General features: G+C 42.9%; 1 protein-coding gene across 1 annotated transcript in view; it reads left to right on the top strand.

The window, feature by feature from the left end:
* Nucleotides 1-26,065, top strand: part of LOC128833203 (sodium channel protein type 5 subunit alpha-like) — a 101,347-nt gene that overhangs the window by 7,250 nt on the left and 68,032 nt on the right. Inside the window, exons 5-11 of the mRNA XM_054021227.1 lie at nt 5,681-5,772; nt 6,686-6,907; nt 15,924-15,987; nt 18,681-18,822; nt 19,750-19,947; nt 21,310-21,492; nt 23,791-23,917. Of these exons, the coding sequence (XP_053877202.1) occupies nt 5,681-5,772; nt 6,686-6,907; nt 15,924-15,987; nt 18,681-18,822; nt 19,750-19,947; nt 21,310-21,492; nt 23,791-23,917 (1,028 nt within the window). The remainder of the gene's footprint in view (nt 1-5,680; nt 5,773-6,685; nt 6,908-15,923; nt 15,988-18,680; nt 18,823-19,749; nt 19,948-21,309; nt 21,493-23,790; nt 23,918-26,065) is intronic.

Raw genomic sequence — 26,065 nt, 5'->3', positions numbered from 1 at the left:
ATCCACTCTGGAGTACAGTCTCGTGTTCTGCTATTTCTGGAGAGCTAATGGAGAGCTAATGTCTTAGATACTTACTTCCTCTTCAGGGTGTCTCTGTCAGCACACTCTTTATCTTTCTGCATCCTTCCCAGGCTCAAAATGTAAACCTCTCTGGTCCAGAGGCAGATACCAACTCTGTTCCTGGACCTTGCTGATTGACTAGCTCCCCAGTGTCTCCCTTCTCCCGTGATTCTGACAGTTCTCTTTGGGCTCTTACTGTCTAAGCTGCCATTCAGGGCTTGTCTCTATAGCAGCCTATTTCACCTCCTGTTGGTTCTTCCAGCCTGTTACAGTCACAGAGCTTCGCTAGAGAGCTTCCTCTTTTTACTGTTCTAGCAGTCTCTGCCAGTGAAGACGTGACTCATTGTAAAGTCTCCAACTCTACCTCCCACTTCATTGAAAGAACAACAGGTGTGTGGGTGGATAGGTGAACACGTACGTGTGTGTGGGTGTGTGTGTGTGTCAGACAGAGAAAGAGAGGTGAGAAGCAGAGGTAGCAATAGGCAGGGCTGAGAATCATAGAATATCGGGGTTGGAAGGGACCTCAAGAGGTCATCTAGTCCAACCCCCTGCTCAAAGCAGGACCAATCCCCTAAATTATCCCAGCCAGGGCTTCTTCAAGCCTGACCTTAAAAACCTCTAAGGAAGGAGATTCCACTACCTCCTTAGGTAACCCATTCCAGTGCTTCACCACCCTCCCAGTGAAAAAGTTTTCCTAATATCCAACCTAAACCTCCTCCACTGCAACTTGAAACCGTTACTCCTTGTTCTGTCATCTGGTACCACTGAGAACAGTCTAGATCAGGGGTCGGCAACCTTTGAGAAGTGGCGTGCCAAGTCTTCATTAATTTAAGCTTTTGTGTGCCAGTAATAAATTTTACATTTACAGGGGGCCCCAGATAGAACCCCAGGCTGGCAGCGGGCTGAGCGGGGCCAGCGGCCAGGACTCCGGCTGGCAGGGGGCTGGGTGACTGGAACCCCAGACCATCAGAGGGGTGGCGGCTCACCCGCTGCCAGTCTGGGGTTCTGCCAATTCCTGCCAGCCGGGGTCCCGTCCGCCGGCCCCACTCAGCCCACTGCCAGCCTGGGGTTCCGTTCACCCAGGCCGGCAATGGGCTGAGTGGGGCCAGTGGCCGGGACTCCGGCTGGCAGGAGCCAGCGGAACACCAGACTGGCAGCAGATGAGCGCTGCCGGTCTGGGGTTCTGTCCGCCACCCCGCTCAGCCCGCCGCCGGTCGGGGGTTCTGTCCACTGGCTCCTGCCAGCCAGGGTGCCGACCGCTGGCCCTGCTCAGATCGCGGCCGGCCTGGGGTTCCGTTCACTCAGGCTGGCAGCGCTCTGAGAGGGGCCGGCAGCCTGGACCCCGGCTGGCAGCAGCGTGCCAGTAAAAATCCGCTCATGTGCCGCCTTTGGCACGCGTGCCGCAGGTTGCCGACCCCTGGTCTAAATCCATCCTCTTTGGAACCCTCTTTCAGATAGCTGAAAGCAGCTATCAAATCCCCCCCGCATTCTTCTCTTCTGCAGACTAAACAATCCCAGTTCCCTCAGCCTCGCCTCATAAGTCGTGTGCTCTAGACCCCTAATCATTTTTGTTGCCCTCCACTGGACTCTTTCCAATTTTTCCACATCCTTCTTGTAGTGTGGGGTCCAAAACTGGACACAGTACCCCAGATGAGGCCTCACCAATGCCGAATAGAGGGGAATGATCACGTCCCTTGATCTGCTGGCAATGCCCCTACTTATACAGCCCAAAAATGTCGTTAGCCTTCTTGGCAACAAGGGGAACACTGTTGACTCATTTCCAGCTTCTCATCCACTGTAATCCCTAGGTCCTTTTCTGCAGAACTGCTGCCCAGCCACTCGGTCCCTAGTCTGTAGCAGTGCATGGGATTCTTCCATCCTAAGTGCAGGACTCTGCACTTGTCCTTGTTGAACCTCATCAGATTTCTTTTGGCCCAATCCTCTAATTTGTCCAGGTCTCTCTGTATGCTATCCCTACCCTCCAGTGTATCTACCACTCCTCCCAGTTTAGTGTCATCGGCAAACTTGCTGAGGGTGCAGTCCACGCCATCCTCCAGATCATTAATGAAGATATTGAACAAAACCAGCCCCAGGACCAACCCTTAGAGCACTCCGCTTGATACCTGCTGCCAACTAGAGATGGAGCCATTGATCACTACCCATTGAGCCCGACGATCTAGCCAGCTTTCTATCCACCTTATAGTCCATTCATCCAGCCCATACTTCTTTAACTTGCCAGCAAGAATACTGTTGGAGACTGTATCAAAAGCTTTGCTAAAGTCATGGAATAACATGTCCACTGCTTTCCCCTCATCCACAGAGCCAGTTATCTTGTCATAGAAGGCAATTAGGTTAGTCAGGCATGACTGTTCCTGATCACCTTCCTCTCCTCTAAGTGCATCAGAATTGATCCCTTGAGGACCTGCTCCATGATTTTTCCAGGGACTGGCCTGTAGTTCCCCAGATCCTCCTCCTTCCCTTTTTTAAAGATGGGCACTACATTAGCCTTTTTCCAGTCATCTGGGACCTCCCCCGATTGCCATGAGTTTTCAACAATAATGGCCAATGGCTCTGCAATCACATCCGCTAACTCCTTTAGCACCCTCGGATGCAGCGCATGCAGCCCCATGGACTTGTACTCATCCAGCTTTTCTAAATAGTTCTGAACCACTTCTTTCTCCACAGAGGGCTGGTCACCTCCTCCCCATGCTGTGCTGCCCAGTGCAGTAGTCTGGGAGCTGACCTTGTTCGTGAAGTCAGAGGCAAAAAAAGCATTGAGTACATTAGCTTTTTCCACATCCTCTATCACTAGATTGCCTCCCTCATTCAGTAAGAGGCCCACACTTTCCTTGACTTTCTTCTTGTTGCTAACATACCTGAAGAAACCCTTCTTGTTACTCTTAACATCTCTTGCTAGCTGCAACTCCAAGTGTGATTTGGCCTTCCTGATTTCACTCCTGCATGCCTAAGCAATATTTTTATACTCCTCCCTGGTCATTTGTCCAATCTTCCACTTCTTGTAAGCTTCTTTTTAGTGTTTAAGATCAGCAAGGATTTCACTGTTACGTCAAGCTGATGACCTGCCATATTTACTATTCTTTCTACACATCGGGATGGTTTGTTTCTGCAACCTCAATTAGGATTCTTTAAAATACAGCCAGCTCTCCTGGACTCCTTTTCCCCTCATGTTATTCTCCCAGGGGATCCTGCCCATCAGTTTCCTGAGGGAGTCAAAGTCTGCTTTTCTGAAGTCCAGGGTCCGAATTCTGCTGCTCTCCTTTCTTCCTTGTGTCAGGATACTGAGCTCGACCATCCCAGGTTCCCATCCACTTTTGCTTCCCCTACTAATTCTTCCCTGTTTGTGAGCAGTAGGTCAAGAAGAGCTCTGCCCGTAGTTGGTTCCTCCTGCACTTGCACCAGGAATTGTCTCCTACACTTTCCAAAAACTTCCTGGATTGTCTGCACTGCTGTATTGCTTTTCCAGCAGATATCAGGGTGATTGAAGTCCCCCATGAGAACCAGGGCCTGTGATCTAGTAACTTCTGTTAATTGCCAGAAGAAAGCCTTGTCTACCTCATTCCCCTGGTCTGGTGGTCTATAGCAGACTCCCACCATATCACCCTTGTTACTCACACTTCTAAACTTAATCCAGAGGCTTTCAGGTTTTTCTGCAGTTTCATACTGGAGCTCTGAGCAGTCATACTGCTCTCTTACATACAATGCAACTCCTCCACCTTTTCTGCCCTGCCTGTCCTTCCTGAACAGTTTATATCCATCCATGACAGTACTCCAGTCATGTGATTTATCCCACCAGATCTCTGTTATTCCAATCACATCATAATTCCTTGACTGTGCCAGGACTTCCAGTTCTCCCTGCTTGTTTCCCAGGCTTCTTGCATTTGTGTATAGGCACTTAAGATAACTCGCATTCCACTTCCCCACTTACCTCAGGGCTTTGGTCTCCTTCCCCCGGTGAACCTAGTTTAAAGCCCTCCTCACTAGGTTAACCAGCCTGCTTGCGAAGATGCTCTTCGCTCTCTTCATTAAGTGGAGCCCGTCTCTGCCTAGCATGCCCTCTTTTTGGAATACCATCCCATGGTCAAAGAATCCAAAGCCTTCTCTCCAACACCACCTGTGTAGCCATTCATTGACTTCCATGATTTGAGATCTCTACCCGGGCCTTTTCCTCCACAGGGAGGATGGACGAGAACACCACTTGCACCTCAAACTCCTTTATTTTTCTTCCCAGAGCCGTGTAGTCTGCAGTGATCTGCTCAAGGTCATTCTTGGCAGTATCATCGGTGCCCACGTGGAGAAGCAGGAAGGGGTAGCAATCCAAGGGCTTGATGAGTCTTGGCAGTCTCTCCATCACATCGTGAATCCTAGCTCCTGGCAAGCAGCACACTTCTCAGTTTTCCCAGTTGGGACAGCAGATAGATGACTCAGTCCCCCTGAGGAGAGAGTCCCCGACCACCACCACCCACCTCCTTTTCTTGGGAGCGGTGGTTGGATATCTCCCATCCCTAGGACAGTGCATCTCATGCCTTCCAATCGGTGGAGTCTCCCTTCCCTCAGATGTGTCATCTAGTCCACTCTCCGTATTAGTACCTGTGGAGAGAACACGAAAACGGTTGCTCACCTGTATCTGCATTGCTGGTACATGGACACTCCTCTTTCTTCTTCTGGAGGTCACATGCTTCCAAATTTCTTCACCGTCCTTCTGTCCCCACTGTGCAGCCTGCTCTGATTCTTCAGAATGTTGTGCCCATAGAAGCATATCCTGACGTCCGTCCAGGAAATCTTCATTTTCTCTTATGCAACGCAGGATTGATACTTGTTTCTCCAGACCTTGAACCTTCTCTTCCAATATGGAGACCAGCTTGCACTTTGTACAGACAAAGTCGCTTCTGTCCTGTGGAAGAAAGACAAACATGACACATCCTGTGCAGGGCACAACAGCTGATCACTCACCATCCATATTACCTTCCTTCTAAGAAAGAAGACCCAAAGGCAGTAACTGAGAGGTACTAGGGACTGTGTGTGTGTGTGTGTGTGTGTGTGTGTGTGTGTGTGTGTGTAAGATTTGTTTTGTGGATTGGACTGTTTGAGCTGTACTCTGGGAATAGAAGAGACTATTACAGGGTGGAATTGATTCATTTTCTTATAGTGAGGAGAACGGAGGGATTTTTTTCCAGGGAGGAACCATGATGTAGGAGGAATTGATAGATTTATTGTGACCTAGGGAGGAAGCAAACTTTGAAGTATTACTTGGGAATTTGATCAAAAGCAATTATTTTCTCCTTCCTCTGGCCAAAATATTTTTAATAAATATTTTTAATAATTTCTCTGTTGCTGTTTTTGGCTAAATTTAGAAGTTGATGGTATTGTGGGATGTTGGCATCATTCATAACCAAGCCCTAATTTATAAGTATGTGCTATTTGAAGTAATCAGGAAATTGATCCTTGATACATAATATTCAGGATGAGCCCTTGACATTTGGTTTGTTAATGCTCAAGATATTGTATGCTCAGAAGGGTTAGCAATTAAGAAAAGTTGTATAAAATATTTCCACGGTTCATTCAATTCAGTAGCATATTTTGTCATGTCTTGATTTTACAGATATGCAGGGGAGTTTAGTAATATAGGCAATGTTTCGGTCCTTCGTACATTCAGGGTTCTGAGAGCTTTAAAAACTATTTCAATACTCCCAGGTAAGAAGCCCAGATTTTTGAATATTTTCTGCCAACTGGATTCTCTCCTCCAACCATTTCTTTGGTTTTGCAGGTCTTTTGTCTTTTCTTATCTGAGTGACTTTGTGTTACAGAAACAACTGAATTTGTGGATGTGGGTGGCGTCTCAGGATTGTTGTCCCAGTCAGAATAATTTAAGCACTGGAAACAATCTGCCATTTTATTTATTTTGATTGTTCATGTCTTTAAGCATTTTGCTTGATTTTTATAATATCTGTTATACAGAAGGCTGTTCTGATTGTTCTTGTTTATCATTGTTTTAACTGTGCAATGTCCTTAAAGACTCAGCAGACTTCTGCTTTATAATTAATATTTATTATTATTGGGTCAAATCCTGTTCAGTTTTTACTCATTCCTTAATCAGGCAAATAAATTAGGCATTCGCTGGTTAACAGCTATAATCAAATTGAATATGATTGATGGATCTGGTCCATTGGTCTCTTTCTGGTCCCCTTGTATTATTTTTCTGTATGCGTCTAGTGTTTTACAAGTCCTCCCAAGGTAGCATCATTGCAGATTTAATTAGCAGGATATTTATTCCCTTTTCTAGATTATGAAAGTGAGATTCTCCCTGGTCCTTGCATGGATGAGGGAACAATTCGTGCAGGAAGGACAAAAGGAGCCTTTCCCCCTCCACACACTCCATACTCCCTACAAAAGTGTTAGGGTCAATTGCTTAGACTAGATGAAAAACATCTTTTCTTACTTTCATTACTTTTGTTTCATCTGGACTATGTTTGTATTGAAAAGACACATGAACACTGGCCAAGTAACTATGAACTTGTGGCTGCTGTATGTTGTTTTGACTCTCAAAAAGAATGATACATGTGTTTCAGTTTTTTAGTCCTTATACTGCTGAATTTTATCTCTCTAGGACTGAAGGTCATCGTAGGTACACTTATTCAGTCTATTAAGAAACTTGCTGATGTGATGATCCTGACTGCTTTCTGCTTGAGTGTCTTTGCCCTCATAGGCCTCCAGCTCTTTAAAGGCAATTTGAGACATAAGTGTGTCAGGAATTTTAACTCCACCAATGGAACTATTTATTTGGATGACAAAAAATGGGGCTCCTTTGATGAGTTTATTAATGATTCAGGTATGTTGTCCTCTTGTTTCCTTTTAAGATGGTAGATTTTATATATCTTTTGACTTCTGCACTGCAAAATATATTGAAAATACAGATGAATTAGTACCACAGCGCAATGTTAGTCTTTGAAATGCCAGAGTGGTTTGCAAAGGTCCAGGGATGATTTCTGCTCTTGGTGCTACAATTCCTTTCTTTTTTTTCCCCATCAACCCATTATTGGAAACAATAGTCATCTGTGTTTCCCAGTATGATACCATAGTAACTGAAATGCACATTAGCTCATTCTCTGACATAATTTACAGAAGTTCGGCCTTGTACAGTGTACAAAGCAGTTATATACATAGTTTGCTGTACATTTAAGAAGTCTACAGATTTATGTCTTTTGATATGGACTGTGAACAGTTTCAGCTGAACTAAATATTCAGCTAAAATGTGTGTTTTCCTTATAAATAAGTTGTATATCTCTTTATTCCATATGTGTTTCTTGACTACAATTAGTGCTGAAAATATGGATGAATAGAACAGATATCTGAAAACACAACAAAGCATCTTCAGAGGAAAGAAAAAATGTAGATGCATCAAGGGAAAGCTATCTCAAAATACATGAGAGAAACAACATGAGAAAAATCATCTGCATGTACTGAATCTGGGGAAAGTTTCACCAGTGAGTGAAATCTCCAAATAACCAGGAAATTTAGACGCAGAAGGAACTATCAATAAGCACTGTGTGTGGAGAAAACTGTACTTGTAAAGGAGAGATTAAAATACACAAAAGAATCCACCCAGGAGGGATGCCATTTGCATGCACTGAATGTGAAAGATTTACTGAGATGGGATCTCTCAAAACACACCAAAGAATTCAGTCAGGAGAAAAATTATTTATATGTACCAGATGTAGGGAAAACTTTAATGGTAAGGGAATTCTCAAAACCCACTGGAAAAATCCACACAGGAACCAAGTCATTTACAAGCATGGAATATAGGAAGAGTCTCAATCAGAAGGCAATCTCTAAAAATACTAATGAATTCACACAGGAGAGAGATCTTTTTCATGCAATGGATGTGTAAAAGCTTTGGCTACAAAGAGGAATTTCAAAATACACAAGAGGAATAACATGAAACAGAAACTACCGACCTAGCCCTCATTTTTTTCTTTTAATTTTTAAATGTTCCTTTACAAACATTAACTTTGTTGTGTTGGACATAATTTATATTTCATTGTAGGATACACATTTGTGATTCATAGTGTTGCCCCTCCCCTGAGGTGTGGCTCAAGCCTCCCTGGGGATGCTTACTACTTAGAGTGGCTTCTCTCTTCTCCTTGCATGGGCTGGTCCTGGGCTCTTTATTGTGATGTCTGGTGCCTCCACCCAAGGTGACTCTTCACTGTGCCCAGGGCACAAGGGGTGCTGTCTTTTCGAAAAACGACTAATGCTGCTAATGGCAAAGGAGTATAAAATCCACTACATAATGGCAGAATAAAGCACATCTACACAAAGCAGAGCAAAGAAATGACACACCCAGAAATTACAAAGGAGGTCTTTATTCAGGGCAGGAAAATGGCATCTGGGAAAGGAAAGCCTTAGGGTTAACTTATAAGTACTAACACATCAACAAATTTCCCACCTCCCAGCACTCGCTACTCTTCTCAAACCACAGCTCCCTCCGTGGCATCTTCCCAGCCAGGTGGCATGCTAAGGTTGAGTCCAGAGACAAGTGCTGCAGTGCTGTGAACATTGGCCAGCATAAACAAACAAAAAAGGATCCTCTTAGAGTGTCTTCACCTCCGGATGGGGCAAGGTCATCTCCTGGCTCTTTAGTCTGGAGTTCTGGGGGGTCTTGGCTGGCCTTTGGTAGACAGTGCTGAGTTGGATCTCTCACACTGTACACACTGCTGTGGATAGGGGTGGAACTGCCTGAAACCATGCACTAGATCCCATGGCAGTTCAATTCCCTTTCCAGGGAGTGGGAGTTAGAGACTTCCTAAGCTGCTGTTCTACCTTTTCAGCTCCTTGTCCTCCCTCCACTGCTTCCCTCCTACTGTATGTTAAACTTGGTCATTTTATGTTATCTTAAAATAAATTGTAATTTTGGGGCGGCAGAGTAGCACAATTTTGGGGGCTAGAGCAGTGCAAAGCAACCAAAGTCTGTTCTAGGTCCAGTACTATTAAATATTTTCATTAACAACTTGGATATTGAAGTGGAGAGTACTTCAGATGACAGAATTAGAATTCAAAATGATCATAGTAAATTGGAGAATTGGTATGAAATCAGTAAGATGAAAGTCAATAAAGTTAAGTGAAAAGTATGACACTTAGGAAGAAAAAAATGAACAAATACAAAATGGGAAATAACTGGCTAACCAGCAGTACTGAAGAAAAGTAGCTGGGGGATTACAGTAGATCACAATTGAATATAAGCCAACAGTGTGATGCTGTTCCAAAAAAGTCAAATGTCATTCGGCGATGTATTAACAAGTATATTGTATGTAAGACATGGAAGGTAATTGTCCCACTCTTCTTGGCACTGGTGAGGCCTCAGTTGGAGTACTGTGTCTGGTTTTGTACACCACACTTTAAGTAAGATGTAAACAAATTGGAGAGGGTCCAGAGGAGAGCAACAAAAATGATGATAGGTTTGGAAAACATGATCTATGAGGAAAGATCGAAAGAATTGGGTATCAATGGTTGTTAACCAGGATGGGCAGGAATGGTGTCCCTAGCCTCTGTTTGCCAGAAGCCTGGGAATGAGCGACAGGGGATGGATCACTTGATGATTACCTGTTCTTTCATTCCCTGTGGGGCACCTAGCACTGGCCACTATCGGAAGACAAGATACTGGGCTAGATGGACCTTTGGTCTAACCCAGTAGGGCCCTTCTTATGTTCTTATGTTTTGTCTAGAGAAGAGAAGGCTGAGGGGGTATGTGTGCTAGCAGTCTTCAAATATGTAAAAGATTTTACAGTGAGGATGGTGATCAATTGTTCTCCATGTCCACTGAGCGTAGGACAAGAATTAATCGGATTAGTTTTCAACAATAGAAATTCAGGTTAGATATTATGAAAAGCTTTCTAACTATAAGGATAGTTAAGCAGTGCAGTAGGTTTCTTGAGAAGGTTGTGGAATCCCCATCCTTGGAAACTTATAAGAACAGGTTAGATCAGAGGTTCCCCAACTTTGGGGCATGCCCCCTTGGAGGGTGCAGAGGAATGTTCAGAGGGTGCAATGGGGCCTGGGCTAGCCCCCTCAGGGGGGTGGGGAAGGAGCACCAACTAGTCCCACCTGACCCCTAGCCATGCCCTGGCTCCCAGCCCCGCCCCCAGCCTTGGCCCCCGGCCATGGCTCTGTTCCTGGCCTTGGCCCCAGACCCACTCCCAGCTCTAGCTTCAGCCCCCTTACCCCTATTCGTTTTCCTCCTCACCCCTCCCCCCCGAGCCGTGGCCCTGCTGCTAGCCCCAGCTCCCTGGGATGACGTGACCCTGAAAAGTTTGGGGACCACTGGGTTAGACAAACACATGTCAGGGATAGTCTTGATATATTTTATCCTGCCTCAGCATGGGGAAATGGGTTTGATGACCTCTTGAAGTCCCTTCCAGCCCTATATTTCTATGATTCTGTATTGGTGAATCTGTCCCTTAACTTGCAATTGACAAGAGGGCTATATTAGTGAGACTGGTACTGTATGAAGGGGGTTAGAAATAGTCCAGTCTCCGAGTCTCAATATCTCTGCACTTTAAGGGCTTCCCCTGAGTTCCTGCCTCAGTTCTCCAGCACTTCTACCTCAATGTGCAGTAAAGCCGAAGTAGCAGTGCCTTTCAAGCACTGATGCTCATGCCAACATCCAAACATAGAATCTTTAAGGAGCAGTGACAATTAAGCCATGTAATCTACCAGTGAGAACTGTTGTGTCCAGTCTCCTTCATATGACTGAGTCATTACAATCAATAGAATTGTTGCATGCAGATTAGCTGCAGATAAAGGGTGGTGATTGATTGAGTGCATCTTGCTACAGGAAAGTATATGGTACTGAAGGACATTCAACTGTTAGGGGAGCTGGAATCTCCTTTACTTTCTGTTGGGCTAAATATTCAGTCCTCAGTATGGATGCCCAGTGTTTTCTCAGAACTGAGCTCCTCCGTAGAACTCACTGCTAGACTTACATTAGAACCTATCATTCCACCTTCAGCAGCCCCTCCCTTAGAGGTGAAATGTTCATACTCATCCTGTGAGTCTCAGCACAGTGGGGAAGGATTCCATATTTATTCCCCAAGAATCCCTTCTTATGAATTTTATGAATTTGAGAGGGAATCCAGGACTTCATGTAGACCTAGACACCATAAAGTTTGAAGATGCACATAATCTGTTACCTTTTCCCGTGGCCCCCCAGTCCTTGTATGACTAATGTACCACCATGGCCATATTGGAACTATTGGGGTCCTTATCGTATAAGGCATAACTCCCAGGCACTAACCTTCAGGAAGATATCCTCCTTCCCTGTTCAGAGGCAAAACCCTATGATGCCTCAGATGACACCATTGGATCTTCAAACAACAGAGGAACTTTCTGAGGAGGAACAACCTCAGACTGAAAATCTACAAGTATCTGACTATTTTGTCCTTGTCTTCAAGTGAGGTAGTGATCCCCTTTATTTTATCTCATCTGAATGACTACAAAAGCTTCCAAGAACTGCTGAAGCAGATAGCTGAGTCCTCCCAGATTCCATTAGCAGAGATGCAGGAGTCCCACAGAAATTGCTGGACATTCTCCATGCCACAGTGCCAAAGTTTGTGGCACTCCCCATTAAGGAGGTTTCATTGGACCATGCCAGAAATATTTGGCAAATGCTTTTGTGTTGATCACTTTCACCTCAAAGAAAGCTGACAAAAGATTTCAGGTGCCATCTGTTGGAGCAAAATATCTTTTCACAAACCTAGTACTTATCTCTTGGGTGATTGTGGCAGATAATGATAAAAACAGACAATGCCAACCAAGAATGACTCCTAGTGAAAAGGAACCAAAATGGCTAGATTTCATTGGTCATAAATGTTACTCATCTGCCAGTTTAAAATTCAGAATTTCAAAGTATCAGAAATAGTTAGCATACACTTCTACCCCGCTATAACGCGACCAGATATAACATGGGTTCGCATATAGCGCGGTAGCAGTGGGGCTCCGGTGGTGCTTTAAAGGGTCTGGGGCTCTGGCTGCTGCGGGGAGCCCCAGGCCCTTTAAATCACCGCCGGAGCCATGCTGCCGCTATCCCAGGGTTGCGGCAGTGGGGCTCAGCCGGCGATTTAAAGAGCCTGGGCTCTCCACAGCTGCCAGAGACTGGAGCTCTTTAAATCACCACCGGAGCACTGCCACTGCTACCCTGGGGCTGCAGCAGTGGGGCTTGCAGGCGATTTAAAGGGCCCGGGGCTCCGGCTGCTGCGGGGAGCCCTGGGCCCTTTAAATCACCGCTGCAGCCCTGCCACCGCTACCCTTATATAATGGCGTTTCACCTATAATGTGGTCGTGGCTCCCCACGACCACATTATATCGGGGTAGAGGTGTATTATGGTTTTCTCAACTACAACAAATGTATGGATTATGTTTATAAGCTTCCAAAATAAAATAGGGAGGAGTTTAAATCCTTAGTTTTGCAGGATAACTGATTGCTAGAATGTCCTTATAGGCAGCTCTGGAAACTGTTAAGTCTGCTTCATCAACTAGGCAACATCAGTAGTTATGAAGTGGATGTCTTGGCTCCAAAGTTCAGGCATTCCAACAGAGGTTCAATTAACTGTGGAAGATCTTCCCTTTGTGGTTCAGATCTTTTCAACCCTAAAACCAATGACACTCTCCACATGTTGAAAGGTCCCCAAGCCACACTTTGCTCTCTTACAGTGTATACATCTGTAACCAAAAGAAAACCAAGGAGACCTCATAGCTATTCTAAACAGAGAACATCATATGCATTTTCTTTTCCCAGAGAAAAACAACTCCATAAAAAGAGGAAGTGTTTCCAAAGAGAAGAGTTTCTGCATCAGCCATCTCTCAATTCTACCCTGAACCTACAAACATTGTTTTGACAGGTTGGTCGAGATTCACACCACAACCATTTTAATAGATCTAGACCCTTCTTCCACTCCATTTGGGAACCATCTACGCTTCTTCCCAAAATTATGGGACTCTCTAACAGACTGCAGGAGACTGAAGATTGTCTCAGTACATTAGTCCATACAGTTCCATTCTGCACTTGCCCCTCACCCCCTTCTGATGCCTTTTCAGGGACCCCTTTCATGAGAGACTATTACAGCAGGAACTAGAAACACTTCTGTCTCTCAGAGCAATAGAAGAGGATCTACAGGAATGCAAGAAGAAAAGTTTCTGCTCTAGTTAGTACCTTATAGTAAAGAAGGAGGAGAGAATGGAATCCAATTTTGGATTTGAGAGGGCTCAACATTTTCATACACCATTTTAAATGCAAACTGTCACATTAGTCTTCATAATTCCATCTCTAGATCCACAAGACTGGTTTGCAGCTTGTGACCTTCAGGTTGCCTTCTTCCATATTTCCATTTATCTGGCACACAGAAAATGCTTAAATTTCCAGATGGGACAGTACAATACACTACTGTATCAGCAGAGACCCATTGATCTCTCTTTATAACCAAAGATGCAGTATTCACCAATGTCTTAACAGTAGTTGCTGCTCATATAAGAAATCAGTGTTAGACAGAGCCTGTCTTCCCCAAGACAAATTTCAAACCATGTCTAGTCTTATTACTCAACTTCAAACAAATCTACAGATAATAGTAAGGACTTGTGTAAGTCTACTCAGACACCTGGTTTCCAGAAGGTTCACTGTGCTGAATGCCAGAGTACACCTAGGCAGCATGCAGGGTTGGCTAAAATCAGTGTATGCGCCAAGTTGCGTCCTCAAGATGTTCTTTCCTCACTGAATTGGTGGAAAGATCTTGTGACAGATGCATCACTTCTGGGATGGGGAATACATCTGGATCACATGGCAAATGGACTCTTGAGAAGACTCTTTTACATATAAACTTATTGGAACTCAGTGGTTTACAAGGCATGGAATTCTTACCTCTGATTAAGGATTGTCTACCCAAATTATGACCAACAACATGACTCATGTTTTATTAAAAGAGAGAGGTTGCGGGGAAGGAAGCATGATCATCCTGCCTTATGCCAAGAGGTGGTTTGATTATGGATTGATGCATTTGACACCAGATATCTCTAACAGCAGTTCACCTTCCAGGTCTGCTAACACTCTGGCAGACAATTTGAGCAGGCATTTCTCTTCAGATCATGACTGGACAAAGTTCCTTCGATTCCCAGGGTACTCGGAAAGATCAAGCAAGGCACTGCCAGTGTCATCTAGATAGCTCCCACCTGGCTGAGGTAGTTTTGGTACCTGGAGCTGGTACTATTACTGATCCTTTCTCTAAGACCTTTACTTCAAACAGCAGATGTGATATCCCAAGACAATAGGAACATCCATCGTCCATCTCATTGCATGGCTAATGGATGGGTGTCAGATATAGAAAGATCTTTTTTTTTTCCAGATGTCCTGAACATTCTGATAAATAGTAGGAAAAATTCCACCAGAGAAATCTACACTCCTAAGCAGAAAAGATTTACAATAGGGTACATATAGTACCAGTTATGCCCTGTTAACACAAAGATACCTATGTTGGGCTATTTACTATCTCTAAGGAACTCTGGACTTTTGATTAGTTCTGATAAAGTACACGTGGCAGCCACCACTGCATATCACCCTCCTATTGAAGACAGTAAAGTCTCTTCCCACCCCTCTGTCTAAATTCCTCAGAGACCTAAGGTTTTTCTACTAGTAAAGAAACCTCCCCTATCTTCCCAGAACCTTAGTGAATTGCTTGTAAGTTTGGTGGACCCTCCATTCCAACCCCAGCAACATGTAGCGATTACATCAGCTTGTAGAATTGGGGAGATACAGGGACTCATGGCAGGTTTTCCGTACTGATAAGGTGTCTCTTAGGCCAGATCCCAAATTCCTTCCCAAGGTAGTTTTCAGAACTGCATTTAAATCAAATGATTCATCTATTTGTATTCTTTGCAAAACCACATTCTAACCAGAGAGAGTCCAGATTACATACCCTGGATGTTAGCAGGTCCCTAGCCTTTTATTTGCAAAGGACAGAGTCCTTCAGAGCTTCCCCTAGACAGTTCATATCATTTCCTGACACAATGAAGGCCAACCAATTCCTACCCAGAGATTATCTCAATGGGTTTTGGGGTGAATTCAACTTTATTATGTTTTAGGTAGTTTATGCTGCTTGGGCACTGGCAGCCTCTTCTGCATCCTTGCAAAGTATCCCCATTTTGGATCTGTCCAGCAGCTACTTGCGGTTTAGTACATACTTTTATCAAGCATCCTTCCATAGTGGAAGCATCCATGTTGTTCACTTCTTTTGGAAGACGTGCTGACATCTCTGTTTAGGTAGACTCCGAATACCCACCTACTCATATCATGTCACTGCTGGGAATTGCCAAAAAAGTATATATATAGGGAGAAACACTCAATGAAGAAAGAAGTTTTACTTGTACAGTAACTGGAGTTCTTCAAGATGTGTTGTCCATATAGATATTCTATGACCTGCCGTCCTTTCCCACTACTACAGAATCCTATTACATGTGGATTCTGTGGTTGCAAAGGAACTGTCAGGTGGGCGTACACTGCCCTTGATGCCCCTCATACAGGATCACAAGGACATTCAGGGCACATGTGCAGACCTAATGGCCAAAAGACTCCAATCTCCAGTGCATGGGATGCATGCGAACCAAGAGTGGAAAAATACACACACACCCCTACCTACCTACCTACGAGTTATTGTACAGGTAAATAAACACATGTCAAATTTACCCTTTGTGTCTATGTGCCCTTGCCAATATTTATTTCACTGGATATTTATCATGTCATATTAATCTAGAAGGTACATGTTAAAAAGTATTTTGAATGTATTATGCTTTCATTTTTCGTGTAGAAAATGTTTTCAAGAAGAATGGCACCAAGGATCCTTTATTGTGTGGCAACAGCTCAGATGCTGGGTAAGTGCAGTTAACTTTTCTTGGTTCTGAACTTTTTTCTTTGCTTCAGTACTTTTGGCTTAGCTCAACCCACCAGTGACTAATGTGAAGAGCAAATTTCAAGTTCCTAAAGACAACAGTAATAGGAACAAGGATAATACAAATATAACAAATAATAAGACAGTATAATGAATGACAGGGGATAGAGTTTGAGCCCATGGTTTCTATACTCAAATCTAAATTCTTCCTAGGCCTTCTGGCAGATGTTCTTGCAATTACTTTAACTTTTTTCTCAGAAATGTATTTAATACACTTCCATTTAGTGAATTAAATTTCAAAAGAATGAGAGGTGGAGACGGAAGTAGGGTTAACTTCAGTGTTTTCTAGTAGGGATAGGTGCATCATTTCAGAAAAAAATAAAATTTAACCCAAATCTGTTTCTACCCTAAGGGTGTAGAAGGAGAGGACCGACAAATAGGTTGGGGAGGCTCAGCTGCACTTCCTCTTCTCTATCCAGGACATCAGACAGGATTTAAAGGGTCAGGGACAAGATATAGAGATTTTTTTTGTCTCTTGATAATGCAAGAAACTCCAGCCCCCTCACAAATTTCAACCCTGCAGGAAGGAGGCAGAGTCTCTCCCCTTTCACTCACCATAAGAGGAGGAGGAGAAGTGAGGATGCCAGGCGGAAGGGAAGAGCTTGTGGGGGATGTGGGCAGATGTAGGGGCAGAATTGATGGGGTACAGCAGATGTGGGGTTGTGGGGGACACTGATCTAGGGTCTAGGTGTGGGCTGTAGGGCTGATCTGATGTTGGAGCTGGGGGACAGGCAGAATTGATATGTCAATGAGATGTGGGAACTCTGAGGACAGGATTAATTTAATACAGGCATAGAAATGTAAATCTGGATGGGCCTCCATCCCTCCACGCTGAGGCGGTACCAAGTAAACCTTGATTATCCCTGACAGGTGTTTGTCCAGCCTAGTCTTAAAAACCATCAATGACGGGGATTCCACAGCCTCCCTTGGTGTAACCTATTCCAGTACTTTACTATCCTTATAGTTTGAATTTTTTTTCTAATATCTAACCTAAATCTCCCTTGCTGTATTACCCCCAAAATCAGACTCCAGGCACCCTCACAATGGCCTGCCTATATCAGTAACCCACTTGTCAATTTGTCTGTTTTGGTAGGTGGAACGGGGTGGCCCGCCCTGGAGGAATTGCTGGGGTTTTACTAAGGGTTTCTCTCTGACCCTTAGAAAACACCGCAGGGTAGACTAACTCTGTTGACCCTTGTGAGGACATGGATACAGCCTTCCGATTGAAGGATTGACACTCAGGCAGTAATTCTTCAAAAAACAAAATAATCTTAATTTAATATACCAATATTCCCTGATACAATAAACCTTAAACGCATATTTCAAGAAACAAAATACAAATCCCATTAGCACATGTATGCATATCAAAGTACCCAATACTGCAATACAATACAGTTGGAAATAGCTTTTTAAGTGGTTACATTCTACATGTGGTGATCAATCACATGTAGAATGCTGACAGCAAGTACTTACCTAAAACATTAAAATTGTATACATAGTAACAAACATACATACACAACATCCAACTTTATCATCTCTGGCATACACACTCATCTGTCTTGGTTCCTTATACTATGGTCATCATGCTTACTTCTCTATAGTTTTTTTCCCCTCGAATCTGACTACAGTCCTTTTGCTCTGTCATGACTTCTTAGCTGTCACTGCTGCTGCAGCTCTCCATTCTTCAGTGATTTCAGCTCTCTTCTGATCTTCTTTCTTCCTCTTCTGTTTCTCCAGAATCCCCAGTCGACAACACTCAGACGTTAGGAGGTTCTAGTCTCAAAATCAGGCCCAGTGTTGTTAGAATTACTGTTAAATTGGGAACCCCGACATGCATAGTTGCAACACTTACACTTAGAAAAACCTTGTATTTGCAATAGTTTCATTAGCACAGTTAGCAAAATCACAAACACTCCATGGAGCAAGATAGAGAGAATACAGAATGAGATCTGAGCATCCATAAATTCACACCATCCCTCGCAAAAGCACCTGAAGTGTTAGTCATCCTCATCATGATTGTCGTCCTGTCATCTCTCAAGGCACATAGGCTCGGAAACAGCTTTTATAATATGTTACTCTGATACAACTCTGCCGATTGCATATGCAGTCAGCCTCTGACTAGTTCAGAGTCTAAAGATAACCTTAGTTCACAGTGTAAAAGGCAGAAGGTAGGGATAGGTCCTCTAAACAGTTACTCCAGCATCAATTCTCCCAATGATTTCAATCAGACTATGCACATGTATAACTCCGCAGAATTGGGGCTGTGTTTAAGACAAGATCCACTAAAAGAAGCAAAGGAAATGTTAACTTAAAATGGGAAATAATACTATCTATATACAAAATAATATTTAACATATTTTTGTGTACGTGTGTTTTTGTATTTCTCTCCCTGTCCTTCCACTCTATGGCCCTCTTTCCCAACAAAATATTGTAGGGGTGTGGAGGATATTTGCTTAGCGTGGGTTAGTGTTTGCAGGTCTCACGGAAGAAGTGAGTCCTTATATCTCAGTTGTAGTATAACTGAGTGTATAATCTGAGTTTTCACAGGAACTGAAGCTATTTGCCTTTAAATTTGGACATTTTAAGTTTTCATCACTTTTTATTATTCATCTGTAGCTCCTGTCCAGATAAATATGTATGTCTCAAAGTTGGGGAAAATCCTGATTTTAACTACACAAGTTTTGATACATTTGGCTGGGCCTTTCTTTCCTTGTTCCGCCTGATGACACAAGATTACTGGGAGCGTCTCTATCAACAGGTATCAGATTTACTTAATTCAAATATTAAATAAAGCAGTAATGTAGTTGGATAAATGTATAAAGTATTTAAAGTAAAAAGAGAGGAAAAGAAGTCTTAAAATGAAATGACGGGCGCAAGTCACAGAATAAGTGACTATACTCTGCACATCCATATGATGAGAGTACTACAGCTAACTCACGATACAAAGCTTCTGCTTTTTTCAATAAAGAATTTTTACAAGGAAATTAAACATCATGAAAAACACTTAATAGCTTGTTATATGATGGGTCAATAAGTACAAAGCAGAAGATTTTACTAGCCTGGAGGAAAGATTCAAAACATGCTACATCTCTATCCCCCAAAAGGGGGACCACAAGGGACTGTGAGCGGTAACATAATACAAAGCTTTGCACCTCTGAATCTGACTAAAACTCTTCCAATTTGATGGCTGATTGGCAAGAGCATAGCCTCTCTGTACTGCGGTGTTTGCCAGACTTCCTGCAAGGGGACAACAAAATGCTTCCACAGCCCTTTAAACCAACCCTAATGTGCTGCAGTCCCAGGGAGTGTAGTGCAGCAGAAGGGGACTGAGATGTCACCATGCACAGCTCAACAGAGCCTTCCCCTCAGATGTGCAGCTCCCTTCTGTTCACCCAAACTGAGCTCTACTGGCCACTATCAGGAAGGTCATTAGGGCTCATTGAGGGCGGTATAGGAAGTGGGAAAGGAAGCCCAAATAGGCTGTGGGGTTTTAAAGGTTTTTTTAAAGCATTTATTCAGGAATATGGAAATGTGACCAAGGTTTTTAAAAATACCCTAAAATAATATTTACTACTTTCATATAGTGCTTTACATCTTCAATATGCTTTACGAGCGTTAACTAATCTAATTACACTAGAAGTGTCATGTCATACTCCTTACTGTAGTGTGTACTTTGTGCTTACAGACTCTCAGAGCTTCTGGGAAGATCTACATACTCTTTTTTGTGCTGGTCATCTTTTTGGGCTCATTTTATCTGATCAACTTGATCCTGGCTGTAGTGACTATGGCATATGAAGAGCAGAACAAAGCTACTATTGCTGAAACTGAGGCAAAGGAAAGGAAGTTTCAGGAAGCCATGGAACTGTTGAAAAAAGAGCAAGAGGTCCATAAACTATTCCCTTGTTAATGTTTGGCACTCTCCATTTACAATATACACCTCTACCCCGATATAACACTGTCCTCGGGAGCCAAAAAATCTTACCGCGTTATAGATGAAACCGCGTTATATCGAACTTGCTTTGATCCTCTGGAGTGCGCAGCCCTGCCCCCCCCCCCCCCCCGGAGCGCTGCTTTACCGCGTTATATCCAAATTCATGTTATATTGGGTCGCATTATATCGGGGTAGAGGTATTTGTAGAGGAATTTATCAGTCCCTCCTTATCTTTGAGTGTGTATAAACAATGACACTGTGATCACTGATGAGAACAGGTGCCAGCTACTATCTTATTCAAAGTTATCAGAGTGCTTTCTAGGGCAAATAGAAACAATTCCTCACACATAAATAGTATGTGTGAATAGTGAACATAAAAATGCAACATTAGTTCATGGTACTGTAAGCAAAATAGTATTGTAAAGGCTGACGGGTCTAAAATTCCACCAACCTATAGTTTCCATAAGGACACATGAATGTTGTTTTTTTATTCCATTGCTCAGCTGGCCCATTCTTGTGGGTAGGCAGGGTATTGAAACATCCAATAATTCTATTCTTTCACTGCTTTAGAGTTTGATCCTAAGCCAATTGGAGACAATGAAAAGACTGCAATTGACTTCAATGGATCAGGCTCCTAGAGAGCAGGATTCTTTGTATATTTGAAATATCGCTGAAAACACAGATTGGAGTGATGACAGCAGACCACGGTGTGACACTGATCCTGAAGATTCCCAACAGAGAAGTATCAGAGGGGTAGCCATGTTAATCTGGATCTGTAAAAGCAGCAAAGAGTCCTGTGGCACCTTATAGACTAACAGACATATTGGATCATGAGCTTTCGTGGGTGAATACCCACTTCGTTGGATGCATGTATCCGACGAAGTGGGTATTCACCCATGAAAACAGAGAAGTTGTGATTTTCAGTGTTTAAGTCCTCATTTTGGGAAGTGGATAGATGTGCTAATACTCAAATTTTAAACTGATTCTGTACAATCTGTAATATGTACCCAGAAAAATAGGAGTTAAGTGGTATGAACGATCCAAAGTTTTATATTTTGCCTCTGACAGGGGGAGTATCTGTTTGCACACAAACACTGCATGTAACCAATTGCTCAATTCTCTATATGGAGTGGGAAATCCTTCCTAATACCTTCAGGGATCAGCTTGCACCAGAAACATTGTTAGTATTTTAACCATCTATATGAAATGATAATTGTTAACAAGAATTATAGAGCACAGCAGTACTTTTCCCTTACTGATATCCTAACTCTGTATCTAGAGTATCAGCTATGTTTTTTGTTTGTTTACTTTTAGGCATTGGCTGCTAAAGGAAATGATACAAAGTCACTTTGCTCCTTTGAAATGTCACCTTTACCCTCCAAAGAAGTCAAAGATAGAAGCAATAGGAGAAATAAAAATATGTCCTTAGGGAGAGAAGATTATGGGGAAGCTCAAAAAGTTCCCAAATCACAGTCCAGTAGCCGTCAACAAAACTTGGTAATTAATTATCTAAATCGAAAATCCTTATAGCTTTGTCAGTTTTAGAACAGAAATTGCTCAAAAGCACAAACACAATCCCATTAAGAAATAGAATGCTGTATTTATAGATATAAACTAGCATCTGCTTCTTTGGTCTTTAAAACTAAATCTCTTTTCAGCTGAGAAAGAAGCAGATAACATTTCAATGCAAAAGGAAAACTTTTGAGAAAGTCATGTGTGAATGAAAACAGAGAAGATGTAATGAAAGTGAGGCATCGACATGCACTGAAGCATTTTGCTATAACAAATATTTTCATGAACATTTAAAATATATGTAGATTAAAAATACGTTAACATTCTATGTAATACTGGGAAATTAAAAAAAATACATTGGAACTGGAATTTAATTAACATTCCATAACAGACTTTTGCACTGATGCAGCTGCACCACTGTAGCGCATCTGGTGAAGATGCTATATGCTGATGGGAGAGCGCTCTCCTGTCAGCATAATTACTCCACCTCCATGAGAGGCGGAAGCTATGTCGGCAAGAAAGCATCTCCCACTGACATAGTGCCGGTGTAGGAAGAGCTTAAATCACTGTAACTTGCATCGCTCAAGAGGCTGTCTTCACACCCCAAGCGACGTAAGTTAGATTGACTTAAGCAGTAGTGTAGACCTGCCCTAAATTAAATCATTGTATGAGTAACTTTATTTAATGTTGGACTTACAAACCTTCCATGGTTGATTGAGGTACTAAAAATCTTTATCATTCTCAAGAAACATATTGCATGATGCATTTTTCCCTTTTTCATTTTTTGGGACTTTAGGTTCTCCTTGCACTTACTTGTGGTCCCAGTGCAAACCAAATGAAATGCAGGGTCAGCCATGGAAGCATATTCAATTTCCAGTTAGCTGGCAGAGACATTGGCTCCAAAACTGATTTTGTTGATGATGAGATCTTCAGTGTTTTGGAAAATGAAATCCAGTGCAGGTCACTATTGATGACACCTATGTTGATGACAACCAAGTGTGCAAAGTTAAATGAGCCATAATTATGACTCTGCTACTCCAAATTAGAACTGGCAAAATTTCTAGTTTGTGTGAAATTAGAGATTTCAAAATTTGTTTAGATGTGGACCAAACCCAAATTTTTTGACATTTCCCATTAATTGGAAATTCTGTAAAACGTTTGTTTTGGAAATACCAACACTTGGTATTTCCAAAATGAGATATGTGCCCTGGGACTCTAGCAGCTGCTGACTGAAAATAACATGATTCATGTAAATTTCAGTCAGCAGCTGCCAGGGATCTCATGGTTCCTGGGAAGCCCCACCATGTGAACTGCTCTGGCCAGGGACCCTAAGGCTTCTAGACTCCCAGGCCAGCTGTCTCCCCAGACTGTCTGACTCTCAGGGAAGCTGGCTCACCAGGTTGTCGGATTTGTGCAGCTTGTGAGCTAGTTGGTATGGGAGTCTAGAAGCCCTGGGGTCCCTGCCCCCAGGGCAGTCCACATGGTGAGGCTTCCCAAGAGCTGCAGAATGTGGAAGTCCCGCATCTCTGGCCCTGGGACAGTACACATAGTGGAGTTGCGCAGTGTAGATGGAGGAGGCACTGTTTGGGTAGAAAGGTACATACCTGGGTTCAGGCCGTATTTTACTCACCAGAAGCCTGGGGTCCCCAGAAGTCCACTAGACAATCTGGCAGGAACCAGCTAGTCTGTGGTTCATTGAGCCTGACATGTTTCAAACTTATTTCTTGAGGAGTAAAAACTTTCTAGGTCTGGTCTCTTCCCAGAGGTGATTTTTTTTTTTTAATATGAAAATTTTGAGAAAAAACAGAGCATCCATTTTTTGAGTATGAAAAAGCAACACTACAGATTAGTTCAGGATAGGAAAGGCAAAATATTGTAATCAAAGAGAAGTTTTAGATGGGCAGAATCTCATTAACCAATCTGCAGTTTGTTCAAAATACTGGAAGGCAAATACCCAGGATGACCAGACAGCAAGTGTGAAAAATCGGTACAGGGGTGGGGGGCTAATTGGAGCCTATATAAGAAAAAGACCCAAAAATCATGACTGTTCCTATAAAATCGGGACATCTGGTCACCCTACATATACCCTGGGAACTGTCATGGCCACAAGGGAGTCAGGCCTTTATTTTTTAACCCCTTCTAAATGCTATTATTTCCTATAGAAGAGGCCCATTTATTTCACTGCATGTCAACATTCATATTAATGTCCATGGCTATCCCTGTCTAATTGTTTCCTCACTTTGTACTCTTTATGTTACTAACCGTGTTTACTTCTTTAAACAGACTCCTGTATGTGATGAAGTGAGCAAGAAGCATTTGCCTCATCATCTGTCAGTGGACTATTTTAATGAGCCACTACAAAGTCAAAGGACAACTGGGGCAGTCAGTACCATTACCTGTGTCCTGGAGGGTAAGTTATTTCTCATCATTTTTTAATTGAAACCTAAGCATATGTTGATATAAAAGATCAAAATCTTTAAAAAACAAACAAAAAACAGGCCCGGGGAGAGGGGGGGCGGGGAATAGAGCCTTTGCAAATGCTTCAGTTAGGAAATGCCAGAATAAATGTTCTGTGCATCCTTAATTTGGCTCCCTTGTGAATATATACAGTATTATGATTTTATACCTGTCTTTCTAGAGGGGACCTGTCTTTAAAAAGGATAACAAAGAAGAGCCAGGGGATTGTAGTCCAGTCAGCCTAACTTGGATACCTGGAAAGATATTGACACAAATTATTAAACATTTTGTAAGCACCTAGTGGATAATAAGGTTATAAGGAATAGCCAGCATGGATTTGTTAAGAATAAATCATCCCAAACCAGTCTAATTTCCTCCTTTGACGGGGTTACTGGCCTAGCGGATAGGGGAGAAGCAGAAGATGTGATATATCTTGATTTTTTAGTATGGTTTTTGGCACAGTCCCACATGACATTCTCATAAGCAAACTTGGGAAATGTGTACTAGATGAAATTACTATAAGGTGGGTGCAAAACTTGTTGAAAGATCATACTCAAAGGCTATGTCTACACTGCACATCACTGGTGGCAGTGTGTAGGGTATGTATAGCTACGCTCCACAGAGAAAAGCATGTTGCGATGTGAAAGGCTCTGGCGGGAGAGGCAGTGGGGAAAAGCTGTGGCAGAGGGGAGCTGCCGGAGTCTTTCTCCGCTGTCTCCTCGCACCAGAGCTTTTTCCTGCTGCTGGAGCCTTTCCGTGCAGTTGGAAAAGACTCTGGTAGTGGGTAGGCCGCAGGACACTACACTGCTAAAAATAGCAGTGTAGCTGGAGGAGGCACTGTTTGGGTAGAAAGGTACATACCTGGGTACATACCTGGGTTCAGGCCGTATTTTACTCAAGGTATACTTATAAAGACTGCAATCTTTTGATGGGATATCTCCATTAATTTTTTAAATGGGAGGGGGGGGATAGCTTAGTGGTTTGAGCATTGGCCTGCTAAACCCAGGGTTGTGAGTTCAATCCTTGTGGGGGCCACTTGGGAATCTGGGGCAAAATCAGTACTGGTCCTGCTAGTGAAGGCAGGGGGCTGGACTCAATGACCTTTCAAGATCTCTTCCAGTTCTAGGAGATGGGATATCTCCATTAATTATTATGGAATCTCCATCATTGGAAATTTTAAAGAGCAGGTTAGACAAACACCTGTCAGGGATGGTTTAGATAATACGTAGTCCTGCCATGAGTGTAGGGGCCTGGACTATACGATGTCTTGAGGTCCCTTCCAGTCCTATAATTCTATGATTTACTTTTAATACTTCCCAGAAGGGTATAGTAAATAATATTTTTAAAATAATTCCCCCCAAAATGGATGATGGAGCCAAAAATGTTCATACTTAGGAGCCCTGGAAGTGGGAGAAGAGGGATATAGGGCTTCCAACACCATATGGCCAGTTCAATTGACAAAAAGTGGTCAGGACAAAAGGAGGGGTGGTGCAAGTGTTACACTGTTGATTCATATTTAGCTTGTGATCCACTATGACCCCCAGATCCCTTTTTGCAGTACTCCTTCCTAGGCAATCATTTCCCATTTTGTATATGTGCAACTGGTTGTTCCTTCCTAAGTGGAGTAGTTTGCATTTGTCCTTATTGAATTTCATCTTATTTACTTCAGACCATTTCTCCAGTTTGTCCAGATCATTTGGAGTTTTAATCCTGTCCGCCAAAGCACTTGCAACCCCTCCCAGCTTGGTATCATCCACAAACTTGATAAGTGTACTCTTATCTAAATAATTAATGAAGATATTGAACAGAACTGGACCGAGAACTGATCCCTGCACTTGATATGCCCTTACAGCTTGACTGTTTACCACTGATAACTATTCTATGGGAACGGTTTTCCAACCAGTTATGCACCCACCTTATGGTGACTCTATCTAGGTTTTATTTCCCTAGTTTGTTTATGAGAAGAGCATGCGAGACAGTATCAAAAGCCTTACTAAGTCACAATATACCACATTTACTGCTTCCCCCATCCACAAGGCTTGTTACCCTGTCGAAGAATGTATACATATAGATTTCACAAAATTATCCTCCTCCAACACAC

This window comes from Malaclemys terrapin, chromosome 2 (genome assembly GCF_027887155.1).
Source record: "Malaclemys terrapin pileata isolate rMalTer1 chromosome 2, rMalTer1.hap1, whole genome shotgun sequence".
In the NCBI taxonomy this organism is placed as follows: domain Eukaryota; kingdom Metazoa; phylum Chordata; order Testudines; family Emydidae; genus Malaclemys; species Malaclemys terrapin.
The sequence above is the reverse complement of the archived record's forward strand: the minus strand, read 5'-3'. Positions and strand labels throughout refer to the sequence as shown.